This window comes from Quercus lobata, chromosome 6 (genome assembly GCF_001633185.2).
Source record: "Quercus lobata isolate SW786 chromosome 6, ValleyOak3.0 Primary Assembly, whole genome shotgun sequence".
NCBI lineage: Eukaryota > Viridiplantae > Streptophyta > Magnoliopsida > Fagales > Fagaceae > Quercus > Quercus lobata.
In genome coordinates this window covers 1,726,432-1,742,750 of record NC_044909.1, presented here as the reverse complement: position 1 = coordinate 1,742,750, position 16,319 = coordinate 1,726,432, and the positions used below count along the sequence as shown (strand labels likewise).

The window sequence follows — 16,319 nt, the reverse complement described above, 5'->3', positions numbered from 1 at the left end:
TTTTATCACATAAAACTTACAAAAATAGAAAATAATTTTAAATAACACATGTACTATTTAACTTACAAATTTACATTGTATTCTTATAAAATGATTATATTACATTTTCTCACACATGGTGTGAGTTTGTAACTAGATATTAATAATTTTCATGCTTTTGAAAATTGGATCATAGTCTGACTGCATTACTAAACTACATCATTTTGTTTTTCAATAATAAAAACACAATAATTTTTTTGTCATGTATCTGTTCATGTAGGTTCCGAAATTACATTTTTGTTTCTGTAATGTCAAATGGGAGGCCCCACTAGGATGCAGAAGGAGCCTATTTCTTCTTTAAATCCGTTTGGAATCTTTGGATGCTTCTTTTTGCTAAAAGCTGCTTATTGCTCAAGTATAAATGTTCCTAGAAAAAAAAAAAAAAGATTTAAAAAAATTGCATATAATCAAATAAGCTAAATTCAGAAACCATAGACAAACACACACCTGTTATAAACTATGCTTATATTCAATGATTAATATACTATAATTAGGCTGAAATATATAGGATTACATTTTTGGATTAAGCAGTGTTTCTATATATTATTATAACTCTGTAATTGGAGTCTCCTCAAAATGCTATTTCCCCAACAATATCATAGGCCTTGCTATTTCGTCTAGTTAATGAACAATATTTTGATACTCTACAATTTTAATTATCTGATCAAGTCTTTTGTCATTTTGTAGTATGTTCAAATATAATTGGGACTAATAATCCAGATGATCCTATACATTTGCTTCCAATAAAATTCAGTATTCATTGTACAAGATTCTCTCACTTTTAATAGCTTAAACAAAAGTGGTTGGTAGACAATCTGACCTCTAATTTTGGAGAGATTGACTCCTACTCAAATTTAGGACAAATCGTTTTAGTGAAGGCTAGTTACCATAACAATAAGATCTAACCTCAATGAATTTGCTTCTGATTCATGAAAAAAGAATATTTGGCTCATCATCGTGTCTAGAGCATATTAAACTATTCCATGTATAATGCCCAGTAGATTCTTTTTGGGGCACGTATTCGAGAATTATGTGAGCTTATTGCTTAGGAGACACCAATCATGGCAAGCAAAATGAATAAGAATAGGCCAAAACATAAGAAGAACAAGTTGGGTTATTATTTTACAGAGTACACCTTTCTTCTTAATATATATATATATATATATATATATATAGGGTGTACCAAGTCTTACAGTAGAGATGAACATTAAACTATTGGAAACTGGAAAGTTATACCACTCACAAATATATTAAAAAGTAGAGACTTTGGAAAACATATTGTATTAAACAGGATTACGCAGTCATTAACCTAAAGCCGAACCAAGTGTTGGAGAAGAAACACTGGGACGTATATTTGATACAACAATAATGCTAGTACTACACACTTTCACACACACTCACAATCTGTCATATAGGACAGTTAGCAAAGTGTGCGTGAAAATGTGTGGTACAAGTTTTACAAAAGAGATTACGTAAAAGCAGGTAAAACACACATGTAAGACCCCAAATTGTAGTTCGACTGTTCAAGCACCAAGAAATCCCAAAGAAAACTCAGAAGCTGCTACAAGTTGAACCATATGCAGCCAAGAAGATGAACAGGAAGATGAGCTGAAGGGGCATCTCTATGATAGCGCCATTAGAAGAATTTTCACCAGTCGTCGGAACTGTTTTAGATCCAGCTCCTGCATCCATTCACATGTAAAGATGAACATTATTGTTATGGGTTCTGGTAATGAACACTGGTATCAGAGTTTCCACTATCACAACATATTGATCCTTTAAGATAATGCGTAATTATCTTTTTGTTTAGGGAAGTGACATAGTTTCCAATGATAATGCTTTCACTTTGAAGATGTATTTATGACACTCAAATGAAAATCAAAACATCATTGAATAATATTCACATCTTTGACGCTAAAGACATCATGACCGTTTGAGTTCTATCATGGTTACTGCTAAACTTTTATATATATGCTGGAGTTGGTATTCGAATTTAAAAAAAGTCAAATTAATCAATGTAACTCTGACATTTCATTGAAGCTTCCTTTGATTGCTCAAGACTTATTAGAACTCTTCTTGCAGAAGGATGGGCAATAAAATATTTAGTTTGAAAATAACAGATTGTATTGTGATACCCCACCTTATGTGGATTGGATTGAAGGTAAACCAGTGAATCAGAATTAAACCTTTGTATATATATCATTAATTTTAAGAAAAATTTGGTTGCATATTTCAGATTGTCAAGTACCTGATGTTGATGAGCTAGTTGAAGAGTCACTAGGTGAGCCTTCTGGTGAACCAACTGGTGATGTTGTGGGTCCATTAGCAGCTGCCCCAATTTAAATTTAATCAACAACTCTATGTTATGCAGTTTGATATATCACTAAAATTGAAAATGAAATGTTAGTTTGAAATTTACCATTGCACTTGCTGACAGGTGGAGTTTGCACATTACAAGCGGCTGGGAGCCCAAGGGCAAGTGTTTGATTGATTGTAACACCCAGTGATGCACCACCACCATTAAGTACTGTGCAAAGGCATTGTGGCTGTGATTGTACAACACTAGCGAGTTGTGAGCAACATGAAGTAGATGGGGTTGAGGAGCTCCCACTGACATAGTTAAGGCATGGAGCCATGCCAATAAGCACATTGGTGCAACCTGATTGAGCAGCGGCTCTTGCCCAAAGCATGCTCACTAGGATCAAGGCTAGACCCATATCAATCCCTCTTAAGGCCATGGATAGTTGAAGATCTTTCGGTTGTGTCCCAAATGTCTAGTAGTGAAGGAAATTGTGTTGCACTTGGGTTGAAAACTCGAGGGGACTAATTTATACTCAACCTAAAAGGTTTCATTTGTATTATTTTGGGCTCATGATTTCCAATAGTGTTTTGTTTGGTAAACTAAACAGGCTATATCAGGTAAGGTTTACTATTATTATAAGAAATCTCTAATGTGTCATGTAAAGACGTTAAGACCTATGTAAATTGGTGTTGCTCTTATTGCAAGCTACGTGTCTTTATGTGTATGAAGGGCAATAAGCATCCCGGAGAAGAAAATGACCTTATATAGGATAGACATAGGCAATCAGGTCACCTAAGTTCCTAACCACGAAAGTATATACCATCTAGACTGAGTCTACAAGTTTTTATTCCGGAGTATGAAGTCTACCTCCATCTCTGTAGCCCTTTTGTTATTCATAGCTGTTGTAAAGAAGACCTCATGGGACTTGTGGAGAACTAAGTTTCATTCAATAAGCTCACATGTAGCCAATCTAAGGTCTTTGATTGGCAAAGAACAAGAAGCACTGAGACCGTTAACAATGTATGCTTTTGGCTTCAATAATTAATTATCCTATGAGTGATGCCAATGCAAGCCACCAGAGTCTAGAAGTGGAATATAAATCTCTCATACCATTTTTTGTGAATCACTTTATGTTCCACCAATCACAACTTACTATGTATATGATTTTTTTCCATTTTCAACTTCAGTTATTTTATAATTAAGGAAAGTAAAATCAATACATGGCAAGTTGTGATTTGTGGAACATAGAGTGGTATCCAAAAAATGATACAAATTATTTGTATTCCTAAAAGTGAGGCCTTAATATAACATGTTACATGTAGAAGTTTTTTATTTTTTTTTATTTATATTTTATTTTTTTAAGTCTATGGGTTTTAGATCCAATTATATTATGTTAAGGTTTCCTTAATGAATGCCCTTAAGGCATTTGTTAATGAACCTGAAAGCTTAAAAATGTGTTAAAAACATAAGAGCTGTTTAGACTCCCCAAATTAAAGTTACGGTTTGATAGATTTTACACTAACTTAATACTAAGTGCGGAATAGTGTAAATGCGAGCGGATAAACAAATAAGCTACTCTAATCCATAATCAAGACAACACAGCAGTAAAAAGGAATGTAAAAAAGTAGGGAAAAGAGATGTAAACACAAGATAACATGCTGATGTGTTATCGAAGAAGAAGCCGAAGAACTCAGCAAAAAACCTCTCCGTCGTCCTCCGGAGTGGTAATCAATCCACTAAACAATTAGTTGGGATACATGGGTTAGCAAAAGACCCTCCAAGTCTAATCTACCCGATGTACCTAAACCCTCCAAGCTCCTACTCTAACAAGACTTCTTGGAACCGTGTCTTGTCTAGCTATTCAGATCCCGCAACAAGCTCTATGTTGCATCTGCCATCCTTGGCTTCTTCTAATACTTCCTAACAGCATCAAACTATCACTTAATACTTTGAAAAGGTGTGGTAAGTGTTTGGGCTATCAACCTCTCAATAATATGGAAATGGAGAGGTAGGAGTTGAGGAAAATCCACAAGCAATTGTGTAGAGGATTGTGGGTATAACAATCTCTAACTCTCAAGGTTTATGACTAGGGTTTTCTCTTTGAAACACTCCTCAACTTTTGTGGGTAATGTGGGTATATATAGTGTGGGTATAGAAAGTGTGTATCAGATAGCACAATTTGACAAAACAGAATGTTTCACGGGTGTCTCGCAGGAAGGCTTTACTTGTAAGATACTTGCGAAACATAGCTGTCTCCATCTGTACTAACTCTTCGCATTCCAGTCATGTGCAGGACACATGTATCACTTCACGGGATGCTAGGTCATGAGCTACCTGCGAAAACGTCTTTAGTCTTTAATAGCTTGAGTCTTCAGACTCTCTCTCTATCACACAACCCTTACAATTAAATTTCACAATAAATACAGGGTACAAAAGATTGAATAAAGTTACAATCGAATTTGGCACGGAATTAAAGCCAATAAAACATATAGTTGTAAATTACAACTTTACAGAACTATTTTAGGAAAGTTGTTATACTACTTTTATGAGAAATATAAAAGACTATAAATAAAATAAAATAAAAATCAGTTGCTTTTTAATCACTATTCTTGAAATTTCTACCTATGAATCTTCTATCTAATTATATTAACCAATATTCTTATAACTTCTACCCCATTCAGTCCTTCCCTTACGTGTGAGAGTCACTATAACATTCCTATTTCATAGAAATTTGTTTCAAGTGATCAACCTACGATCAAAAAAACACTCGAGTATTTAGGCTTTGACCGAATGACTGTTTCATATTTATTGGTTTCCACACTCTTTTTACATCATGTATTAAGCGTGGAACATTGCTTGGAAAATGTGAACACCATATAAAAAAAAGGGGAATATTGTATAAAGTGGTGTACATTCATGCGTGAAACAATAATTCTCTTCTTTTTTTATTTTTTATTTATAGAGCATGGTGCCGCACGGCATGGGCCGGAACTACCTAGGGGCTGAGGGGGCCATGGCCCCCAGCCTTTGAAAAAAAAATTCCCTAGTATATATATTAACATAAAAAATTTACTTTTGGTTCTAAAAATAATATACTTGGCCCTTTCTTCCTAATAATTTACAAGCTGACCCATGAAACCAAAAATGAAAAAAAATTATCAAATTATCCATTGTCTAGTTGTCCCAAGAAAAACATTTAGCTAAACATTTGGACAATTTACAAATCTGGACGACAAGGAAAACTACAAAAAAAATCACATATTCAGATAATAATAAAAAAATCTTTGGACATTGTCTAAGTAAAATATATATATATATATATATATATATATAATCAATTATAATCCCTAGCAAAACAAATCACAAAAACTCAATAATCTTTACCCAATTTTTACCTCTAATTTGAGAGCTCTTTGTCCATCTCAAATGACTCCACCTCATAGTCACAGAGACAACTCCTATATTATTAATCACTCCATCCACACACCAATTAGTGTCACCAGCAACTTGGATCAGTTGGTATCTTTAACTCAACCCATAAAAAATTTATTTTTTTAAAGAGTTCTGCTCTTTAACGCAACCTGTGGGAATTTTTTATTTTTTTTTTGAATGATAGAATTTTATTAATTTTTAATGTTTTATTAACTTTGAGACACACTTGGCATGCATACATAAATTTAATACACGTGTGAAACAACAATTTACTGTTTTGTGCCTTACCTAAATTGCCATTAGCATGTGTGTGATTAGTCTATTGGTAATAAACTTTGTGCCTTAGCTAATTTGATGTAGTGATGAGAAAAACTTTATTATTTACACAGTTGAAGACTCAAAGTTACCGTTCATTATCTTGTGCTTATTTAACAAGTCTCTTTTTCTCTTCTCTTTTTACTACTTTTTCAAAATGAATTTTTTTAAAGGAAAAAGATCTCACATCTTTATACTACCTCAACCTTCACCCAGTAATTATAAATAAAAAATTCCTTAACCAAGACACTAATAATTGTCTCACCTTTTTTTTCGCTGAATATTAGTGCATGATGTTGATTAACCATTATTTTAGTTGTTTTATTAATGTAATACTAGACATGGATTTAACTTATAACTATAGTTTTTGCATTTTTTTTAAATCTATTTATTCATTGCATTATGAAGTTATTAGGTATAGAATTATGTGAAAAGAATAAATAGATTTTAAAATAAAATTATAATGTAGATAGAATAACGAATTGGTCTAACCTCACTTAGACCTTGAAAATATCAAGACGTGCCAATTGACTTACAAAACTCTTGATTATAAATATTTATTATTGATTTTAAATGAAGAAAAAATTCAAAAAAAAGTTAATACTAATAATGCATCATTGTTAACCTTTAGTATTAATATTCCAACTTTTTAAAATTCTTAAACAAAGAACTTTGGCCCTCCTAAGTTTGAATCTTGGTTCCGTCCCTGATGGGCCATCTCAACGCCCAATGATTTGGGCGTTGCAAAAAGGAATGACTTTTATAAATACTGAGAAGACTGGGGTCTTATTGGGCGCTATGTGTGGTCTGGGCCTACACTAGGCTCCACTTTTTATGAAGACTTGGGTTTTCAGTGGGCCGAAAAGAAAACCTAGCAACTTATGATGCAGTTTTGAACTCTCAGTGGGCCAATGCCCAATCTGTATGACTTCTTCTATTGAATTTCCATGGGCTTGAGTTACACAAAACCCACTAGAAAAAGGGCCCTAAAAATGGACTAGTGGTGTTACCCAGTTTTTGTCTCTCATCCAATGAGACTAGTATGGAATGACTAGATGCCACTCTTATCTTCTATCATTTTGTTTTGGCATCAATTTACCACTTTCATAAGAACTTGAGACAATCATAGCAGAGGACAATAGCTTTCCCTTGTTATTATTAAAATGAAGGAAAAGAAAATGCTGATATTTTATTGACCTAATCGTTCTTAAGGGTTTTCTTAAAAAAAAATGAATTCAATAGTTATAATGAGAGAAAGAGGGTTTAAATCCGGTATGTTTCCATTAAAAAACACTAAGAGATACCAGTTGAGCTCCAAAACCATGCTTAAGATTTAGGAAATGCTAATTATTATTTCGTGACTTATGGTACTTAATGATTTTTTTTTTTTTTTTTTTTTTTTTGTGTGTGTGTGTGTGTTTTTAATTTTTTTTTTAATTTTTAATTATTATTATTATTATTATTATTATTTCACTAGGCAAGTAAAATCCGAGACAATGAATTTGCTCAGGAAAATTAGGTATTGGCTGAATCATAAACAGAATTTTTACTAGATTAAATGGCCAATGATAGACTGACACAAAATGAGTGAAGGGGCGACCAGGAGAGCTGCCAGAAATGCAAAGTCAAAGTAAAAGGCTACACACAGAGCTGACACAACATTCTAGTTCCACCTACTCAAGCTACTTATAATTTCAAATAGATTAGTTATGGTAGTTGAGCTCCAAAACCAACTTCAAATCCACCTATGTAGTAGTATGTTCCCGCCACTTCTGCTTCCTGACCTGCTCTGCCTATAAATTCCCACCTTCTCATCCCTAAAACACCAAATTCACAAACCCAACTTTTCTTTGCTCTCTTAAAACCTTTAATCCCTTCCATTTCTCAAACTCCTATACTCAACATCAAGTAACATATTTCACAATGGCTTTCCCTAGTTTTGTTCCAATGTTGGCACTGATTGTGGTCTTGATTATTCCAGTTTATGGGCAAATCAATAGCCCATGCAGTGCTTCAATGATTTCTAGCTTCAGTCCTTGCATGGGTTTTGTAACAAATAGCAGTGCCAATGGTACCTCACCAACTGCTGACTGTTGCAACTCTCTTAAGTCCCTCACAAGTGGTGGCATGGGTTGTTTGTGCCTCATTCTAACTGGAAATGTTCCCTTCCAAATACCCATTAACAGGACCATGGCCATTTCTCTTCCTAGTGCTTGTAACATGGCTGGTGTCCCTGTCCAATGCAAAGGTAAAATCTTTTGTAAAACATTTCATTAGGTAGGTCTTTATAGTACTGTTCTATCAACCTATGGAGACACTAATGAAATTTTTTGTACATTTGCAGCCTCTGCTTCACCACTTCCTGCTCCAGGTACCGTTCCGATTTCCTAATTTGAACTATCACTATTTCTACTTTTTTTTTTCCCCACAACTAATTTTTCATTTTTTTTTCATATAAAAAATTTACCTAGAAAGAAAATTAAGTACAGAAAAGTTACTTTAAGAAGGTGCAATTTGAAACCAAATAACTAAACAGGCACACTTAGACTAATCCTCAGGTCTGTGTAGCTATCCCATTTTACACAAGAATAAGAAATTTACTATTTCTACATATTGTTACTGACATTTTTATAGCTCACACTTTAGAGGACTTAGTTGGCCAAGATAACTCTGCATTTTTTTCCCCTTATTGTGGGTCCATTTACATGTTGGAAATTGATTGGCAGGTCCTATCTCACTTGCGCCAACACCTCTTCCTGAAGCCTCTTCTCCTAGTCCTAAAGGTATTATGCAAATCATAATTCATAGCTATAGTAATTAGAAGACATACATATTATGGTTTGAGTTATTGGTGCTACTAATGCTTGATATTAATATAAAATAATGATAAATTATCAACTGTTTCAAAAAATTAAACTATTAATGAATAATAAATTTAATCATATAACCATAATTCTAACTAATAATTTATTTTGTTGATCAGCTTCTTCTGTCACAGAACCACCCACATCGCCTGCTCTGGCACCGGAAGCTGACACAACACCACTTTTAACACCTCCATCTACAACAAGTTCTGAAGCTCCAACTGCTACTACTGGGAGCCGTCCGGTTCTGACCCCATCTTCTGCCATGCCCTCTCACAGTCTCTCATCATCTCTTCTGCTATTTGCATTAGGACTGTTTGTTATGAGCTACTGCTAGGTCCCTGGCATACACTTTATATCGTTTGATAAGTATTAATTTTGAGTGTGGTACTATTGTTTTGGGCTTGTTTAGATTATTGACAGCCCTATTGGATATTTATTTAATTATACGAGATTGCATTCTTTGTAATATACATGTATTGGTGGAAATAAAGGTTTGGTTATGCTTTAGAAAAATTTCTTCATTATTAGAGAGGAAGGTCCAAGCTCCATAAGCCCATGTCTAGGCTTAGGTGGGCTTTTAGGCCCACAATCTAGGCCCAAATCAAGAACTTTCGCCAAACTAGTTAGCTGATCAAAAAGTATTTGCCCTGAAAAGTCTACTATTGACCCGATCACTCTCAATGCATGGGTTTTTGAATGGGGCCTCCATCCCCAGTGTGTGGGAGATGACCGATTGACACACAACTCGACATAATTGGGCCCAAGCATGAGTGCAATCTTCATTTATATAATACTTGATTAACTTACAACACTTTTTTTTTTGGAGACACATTGGCAACATAATCACTCTCAATGCTAATATTGGATAAGATATAAAAAGCCATCTCAAGGCATGGTCAAACTAGCTAGAAGATCTAATTTTGGCCATTGAACAAACTTGCACAATACAAATAACTATAGAATATTTTTACTTCAAAAAAAAAAAAAAAAACTATAGAATATTTCAAGAATACAATTAATAAATATATACTTTCCCCTCTTACATAAATATTGAATCCCATTAACTAAAATTATTATGAGAACTATTATTTAAATATGTATGCAACAAGATAAACACAACATTATATATATATATATGTGTGTGTGTGTGTGTGTGTGTGTGTGTGTGTGTGTGTGTGTGTGTGTGTGTGTGTGCACGTGCGCGTGCGCGCGTACACGCGTGCGTGAGTGTAAACACCAAGATAGATACACTTTTGATCTAACGGTAAAATTAAAGACTAAATTTGCACATACTATTTACTCATATGAACGCATGCAAATAATGCATGAAAATCGTGATTTTAAGTCATCATCTCTGAATATTTTATGCGTGTACGAACGAATTTATAAAAGTATGTACAATAAACATGACTCAGAATTAAATATATGTTTCATGTATCATGTATGCACTATTGAATTCTCTAGGTAAGACTAACCTGCCAAACCTATTTTGCAAACGCATTTCTATGGCAATGGCTTCCAAGCGCTCCCTATTGTGCACCATTTTTATCCTATTCATGCTCTTCTCTTGCTCTCCATCTCTTGCTAGCTCCTCTACCTCAACCCCTACTTTCCCAAGTACCATTTGCAACTCCACACCCCATCCATCATTCTGCAAATCCAACTTACCACCAAATAAGCTCAGCACCATTCATGACTATGGCATGTACTATCTTCACCAGTCCTTATCATTTGCAAAAGGCTTTCTTTCGCTAGTCAAATCATACCCAATAGTATTCCATTCCTCATATTCTATATCCGCCATTCATACCCTCAAAGATTGTCAGCTTTTAGCCGACTTGAACGTGGATTTCTTGTCAAAAACGTTCCAAACTATTAGCTCCACAAACAGTCTAAGTAGCATGCAAGTCGAGGATTTGCATACATTGCTTAGTGCCACTTTGACAAACCAAGAAACATGTTCTGATGGTCTTTTAGAGTTAACAACTGAATTAGACTCTAGCCTTAAAAATAGTCTCTTGGGTCCTCTCTCTAATGGAACTAAGCTGCATAGCATATCACTTGCGCTTTTTAAGCATGGTTGGGTTCCAAAGACAAACACAAAGAGTTTCCCAACAGAAAGAAACCACATTATGTTTTCCAATATGGAAAAGATTATGAATGGTCTTTTTCCTTTCAAATTGTCCGTAACTGGAAGGAGGTTGCTTCAAACAACCCTTGGAAATGTATTGGTGAGCCGAACGGTGTTTGTGAACCCAGATGGTAGTGGAGACTTCACCACTATCAATCATGCTGTGGCTGCTGCACCAGAAAATACTGATATTAGTAATGGATACTTTGTCATTTACATCGCAGCTGGAGTTTATAATGAGTATGTTTCCATTGATAATAACAAGCGCTATTTGATGATGATTGGGGAAGGTATCGGCCGGACTGTGATCTCAGGCAATCACAACAATGCGGATAATTGGACTACATTTAATTCTGCAACATTTGGTAAGCACCAATATTGGAACTCATAAATTAAATAAGGTAATATCTTATATTAACATTTAAGATTAGATCTTATAAGATAAGATCTTAGAACCCATTTTCACCTCCCTTATATGTGTGTTTGTTTGTTTCTCAAAAAAAGAAAAAAGAATAGATCTTATAAAAAACATATTTAAGATTAGATAGATGTGATAAACTCTATAATAAAAAGTCATATATTCTACGCTATAGTTATTTTAAATTTTATTAAAAATTTTGCGGAAATTAATGTTGTTGATAGGACAAAAGTTAGGCATTGTTGCTTAAGTGCAACATGTTAGTTTTTTTTAAGAAAATTTAAACATATGGTTGTATTGACTAATAAAACAAAAATCATATTGTCTTATCCCAGGGAAATTAAATTTAATGCATCTATATATTTAAATATAATTGAAGAACCTAATTAATGTACTATACTTAAGAAATTGAACTTAAACGTTACCCTTGGTGATAAACCCATCTCCCTTCCTTCGACCAATATAATTTTATGATACTACCTTTGTTATGATGATCTATAATTCTATGCACTATAATTTCTATTTCAGCTGTTGGTGGGCAAGGGTTTGTTGCTAAGGAAATATCCTTTCGTAACACTGCCGGACCAAGGAAGGCCCAAGCTGTGGCTGTACGAAATGGGGCCGACCTGTCCACATTTTATAGATGCAGTTTTGAAGGCTATCAAGACACATTATATACCCATTCTCTTAGGCAATTTTATAAAGAATGTGATATTTATGGTACAATTGATTTCATATTTGGCAATGCAGCAGTTGTGTTCCAAGATTGCAACATTTATCTACGACTTCCATTACATGGTCAATGCAATGTTATCACTGCGCAAGGCAAAACAGACCCGAATCAAAATACTGGGACTTCCATGCATCTTTGTAGCATTAGGGCGGCTGAGAATTTAGATGGAACAAAAACATACCTAGGGAGGCCATGGAAGGAGTATTCAACAACTGTTTATACGCAATCCTTTATGGATAGCCTAATTAATTCTAAAGGTTGGCTCACATGGAACGACTCAGGCTTTGCTCTGAATACATTATATTATGGGGAATATGATAACAAGGGCCTAGGATCAGTCACTAGTGCGCGAGTTACATGGCATGGTTACCATGTCATGAATAGAAAACAGGCGTATTATTTCACAGTGTGCAATTTTATACAGGGTTATAAGTGGTTGTCTGCAATACAAGGGCCTTACACTTGTGGTTTACTATAAATTGCACTTTGAGATCCTTCAATGTCTCTTCTTATTTTTATTGTAGCTGCTACTTTTCTATTATCAATTAATGTATGAGCATAATTGTGGATCATTTAAATAATATCCAATCCAAGATTTGGATAGTGAACTCTTGCAACCAAGCAACATCCATCTCTAGCTACCATATTATTATTTTTTAATTTTTTTCAGTTTTTGGTTGAGACCATGTTATATCAATAAGCCTTTCAATATTATAACAGCTTCTTTTGGGTTAAGTGATTATCAAGCAACCAACAATTCTAGAGTTAAAACGTTTTATCAATATTGTTTTCCATTCCTAAATTTTGCAAAACGTTTTACTTTAATTTTATTTCTTCCACTTGTATTTGTTAATTAGTTTATGTCTTACATGACTTAATGTAGTGTTGACATGACATCTGACTTTAATCACAAACCTAAGGGTAGGTTTGTGATAATATTAACTAGGTCCAAAACACTCTAAAACCCACAAATTTAGTTCTCAAAAGACAACTTTGTCCCTAACCTTTTAAAAAAAAAAAAAAAAAGCAATTTTTCGTTTGTCTGCGAGTTTAAATATGTTTAAAGTTTAAACTAGCATAAAGCAACTGTTAGAGATTTTGTGCTAGTCTAACATGATTTTTAGAGATTTCAATCTTTAAAAAAAATCCGCAAACTGCTAAACAGCTAAATTAGCAAATTTTCAATCCTATAATTTGCACTTTTTGAGGAACTTAAAAAAAAAAAAAAAAAAAAGCATAAAATCTCCTAGAAAATTGATTTTTATTTTTTATTTTTTATTTTTTTTTTAGAAGGGCCTTGTATGACCCAAAACAAAAGGGTATTTTTTGGAATTCTACCCTTAAAAAAAAAAAAAAAAAAAAAAAAAAACAAACAGAACTCTCCTGCCACTCAACTATATTTAAAAGCCACCACAGTATAACCTTGGTACGATGGTCAAAATTCAAATTTCCAAAAGAAAGTTTTACACCTATATATATTTAGATTAGATTAAAGTAAAATTTCTATTTTGTTTAAAAAAAAAACACTATATTTAAAAGCCAGCTCAACGGATGGTCAAACCAGCTATAGCCTATAGGATCTAAGTTGGCTACTGAACAAACTGGCACAATACGAGGTCAGACCAAAGTATATATAATGAAGAAACATATTTGAATTCCTTGCTTTCTTTTTTTCGTAGCTATATAATTTTATCTACCAAAAAGAATGTAGTACATTGTCCTTTCTTAACCCAAAAAATAAAAAAGAGAGCCTATATGATATAAATATAAAAAAGAGTGACGCTATATATTTTTATTTTGTCTTTGAGTCTAAGCATTTTCTAAAGTATTGATAACTACCAGTTTTTTTAATTCTCCCTGCTTATTATAAGTGGAAAAAGATAAATTTGAATATGGTTCTTCTTCATGAGCGAATCGGATAATACCATTGCCACTTAAATAGCTCATGAAACCTTCTATTCATGTCTTTTTCTTCCCCCTTGTTCTATTGTACTATTCCATTGTTTGATTTTAACCTTTTTTTTTTTTTTTTTTTTAAAAAGATAACTTTAAATTCAGTTTGATCTATCCGAAGTAGTTGTTCTTAATACAATTGAAACCTCGTTTTGTTTGTATAGCCTGGACGCCCTAAACTAAGAACAAGGGATACGATACATATTTTACTAGATTTCCTTGCTTCTGGTTGGTATTCAAAGAACTATAATTTTATTTTTAATAAATAATTTTGGTCATGTCTGGCACTCTGTGACATAAAGAAGTAGACTCATTTTTTTACTCTTCCAACTCAACGTTTTAAACGAGCAGCTGTTAAATATTAGTGTATTACCTCTTGTAAAACGTATAACCCTACCTTTTTGTAGACTGAAAAACCAAAAAAATCTCGTTAACATAAAGAAGTAAAGTCATTCTTCTAAATGATCAGTTATTTTATGCCTAAAACTTCTCCTTTGAAGCACTCCTTAGGATCGAAAAGTAAAAACTAGCAAGATAAAATGGTAATAAAGAATAGGCTTGTCCATGCCATTTTTTATCAATAATTGACGATTCCTCCCTCAAAAAATTGTTGCACTACTAAAGTTCAACCTAAAATACAAAATGCATGGAGATGATGCTTTTCTAACCAAGATTCCTTTCACTAAAGACTGTAACAATTGACCACTCCGATTATATTTCTAAAGAAGGCGTTTCAATTAATTTGTAATGCTCGTGCAGCATGTGCATACAAGAAATGTAGGATATTTGATTTTGTTATACAACCTTATAATCTGTAACACATTAACAGAGGATTATTATATGATTGTGAACGTTATTATATGAGTTTATATAAGATCTCACAAACAAATAATAGGGAAAAAAATAATAGAAAATAAAAGAAACACTACACCTAAAATAAGAATACTAAGGATTTATGAGAATAATATGAAAAGAAATTTCACAAAGAAATTTGGAAAATTACAACTGTAGAATAAAGGCATTATCACAAGACTCAAACCCTAAATATGCCCGAAAACCTCTGTGAATTTACAAAATTTTTTTGCATAAAGAAAAACCAAAAAGGCCAAATATATATAACAATCCCAACTTGGCAAGAGTTGTTATGGTACATAACTAAAATCAAGAAAGAAATAGGATTCCAAATCATAACCAACCATGGTTTTGAAACCTGGACCGTTCAATGAACCGTAAAAGAAAGAGATTCAAGGTTTTAAAAGTCAGACCGAGATTCAACCAAAGTTGCACCATGATAACGTCATAAATAATTTAATAATTAAATAAAATAAAAAATGTAACAAATTTATAAAAATAAACAATATTGATTTGAAAATATAGAATATTTGTTCAAAAAAATATAGAATAGTAAATCTCTTTCAAATATATTTTCACAACTTTTATATTTTAATACTTTTAGGCCAAAAAAATGTAACAAACCAAATGAAAAGAACAAAAACCTACTGCCACAATGCCATGAGCCAACAGATGTCTTGTCTCATTTTTTTTAATAAAAAAAAAAAACTTTACCCCAAATCAGGGACCTATCACTTTTTAGACTTGTGCTAGTACCACATAATTGGGTACGATTTTGTGTCACAACTCGCCACATGATGAGTTATGATTAGCAAAGATGTGTCAGTGGACCATGTGGGGACCATGGTTATGTCAGCTAGGAGAGAGTTACAAGAAAGTGATTTTCATTTTTATGGTTAAGAGGAGAAATGAAATATAAGAAACAAACGTTGGATTGAAATTTAAAATTTGAAATTGAGATGGGCTTGAACACCTGTGAAACTGGTCAAGAAATGTTGAAAACAGCTAGCTAATGAGAATGTTAACAAGAAGACCAGCATTTAGCTAATGCTATTATTGATGAGTTGAAACATTTAAATGATATTAGCATTTTTATCTTACATGTTTTGTACTTATTGGCTGGAACTACAAGGTTAACAAGGGGATCTTATAATTTGGGACTAAATAAGAATTCCCCCTTTTTATAACCCCTTCAAATTCAAATTTTAAATTTCAAACAAAACAAGAAACAAACAAAAAAATCTATAGCCACTTACGTATTTCATTTATTTAATTTT

The 16,319-nt window shown here is 33.2% G+C and overlaps 3 protein-coding genes across 4 annotated transcripts; 2 read left to right on the top strand and 1 right to left on the bottom strand.

The window, feature by feature from the left end:
* Positions 1-1,257: 1,257 nt before the first annotated feature.
* On the bottom strand, positions 1,258-2,868 carry LOC115949597 (non-specific lipid-transfer protein-like protein At2g13820). The gene is made up of 3 exons (XM_031066878.1): positions 2,459-2,868; positions 2,288-2,368; positions 1,258-1,721 (listed from the first exon to the last, which is right to left on the bottom strand). The coding sequence occupies exons 1-3, from the start codon at positions 2,775-2,777 to the stop codon at positions 1,591-1,593; spliced, it is 531 nt and encodes a 176-aa protein (XP_030922738.1). The 5' UTR covers positions 2,778-2,868; the 3' UTR covers positions 1,258-1,590.
* A 5,044-nt stretch (positions 2,869-7,912) lies between these two features.
* LOC115995378 (non-specific lipid-transfer protein-like protein At2g13820) lies at positions 7,913-9,462 on the top strand. 2 transcript variants are annotated; one of them, XM_031119930.1, is made up of 4 exons: positions 7,913-8,336; positions 8,433-8,459; positions 8,815-8,871; positions 9,087-9,462. In XM_031119930.1, the coding sequence occupies exons 1-4, from the start codon at positions 8,012-8,014 to the stop codon at positions 9,287-9,289; spliced, it is 612 nt and encodes a 203-aa protein (XP_030975790.1). In that variant the 5' UTR covers positions 7,913-8,011; the 3' UTR covers positions 9,290-9,462. The 2 variants fall into 2 exon arrangements, with proteins under 2 accessions (XP_030975790.1, XP_030975789.1); XM_031119929.1 differs by having other exon boundaries at positions 9,072-9,462.
* Positions 9,463-10,400: 938 nt separating this feature from the next.
* On the top strand, positions 10,401-12,858 carry LOC115994198 (pectinesterase-like). The gene is made up of 2 exons (XM_031118252.1): positions 10,401-11,451; positions 12,033-12,858. Exons 1-2 carry the CDS (start codon positions 10,461-10,463, stop codon positions 12,713-12,715), a joined length of 1,674 nt encoding a protein of 557 aa, XP_030974112.1. The 5' UTR covers positions 10,401-10,460; the 3' UTR covers positions 12,716-12,858.
* The last annotated feature ends 3,461 nt before the right edge of the window (positions 12,859-16,319 follow it).

What these genes read in the sequence shown, in the direction of transcription:
- LOC115949597 (XM_031066878.1), bottom strand. Translation starts at nt 2,777, where the DNA reads ATGGCCTTAAGAGGGATTGATATGGGTCTAGCCTTGATCCTAGTGAGC. An exon ending in ACCTGTCAGCAAGTGCAATG is followed by an intron (nt 2,369 to 2,458) that starts GTAAATTTCAAA and finishes AAATTGGGGCAG; the next exon opens with CTGCTAATGGACCCACAACA. An exon ending in AACTAGCTCATCAACATCAG is followed by an intron (nt 1,722 to 2,287) that starts GTACTTGACAAT and finishes GAATGGATGCAG; the next exon opens with GAGCTGGATCTAAAACAGTT.
- LOC115995378 (XM_031119929.1), top strand. Translation starts at nt 8,012, where the DNA reads ATGGCTTTCCCTAGTTTTGTTCCAATGTTGGCACTGATTGTGGTCTTG. An exon ending in TTCACCACTTCCTGCTCCAG is followed by an intron (nt 8,460 to 8,814) that starts GTACCGTTCCGA and finishes ATTGATTGGCAG; the next exon opens with GTCCTATCTCACTTGCGCCA. An exon ending in CTCTTCTCCTAGTCCTAAAG is followed by an intron (nt 8,872 to 9,071) that starts GTATTATGCAAA and finishes TTTGTTGATCAG; the next exon opens with CTTCTTCTGTCACAGAACCA.
- LOC115994198 (XM_031118252.1), top strand. Translation starts at nt 10,461, where the DNA reads ATGGCAATGGCTTCCAAGCGCTCCCTATTGTGCACCATTTTTATCCTA. An exon ending in ATTTAATTCTGCAACATTTG is followed by an intron (nt 11,452 to 12,032) that starts GTAAGCACCAAT and finishes TTTCTATTTCAG; the next exon opens with CTGTTGGTGGGCAAGGGTTT.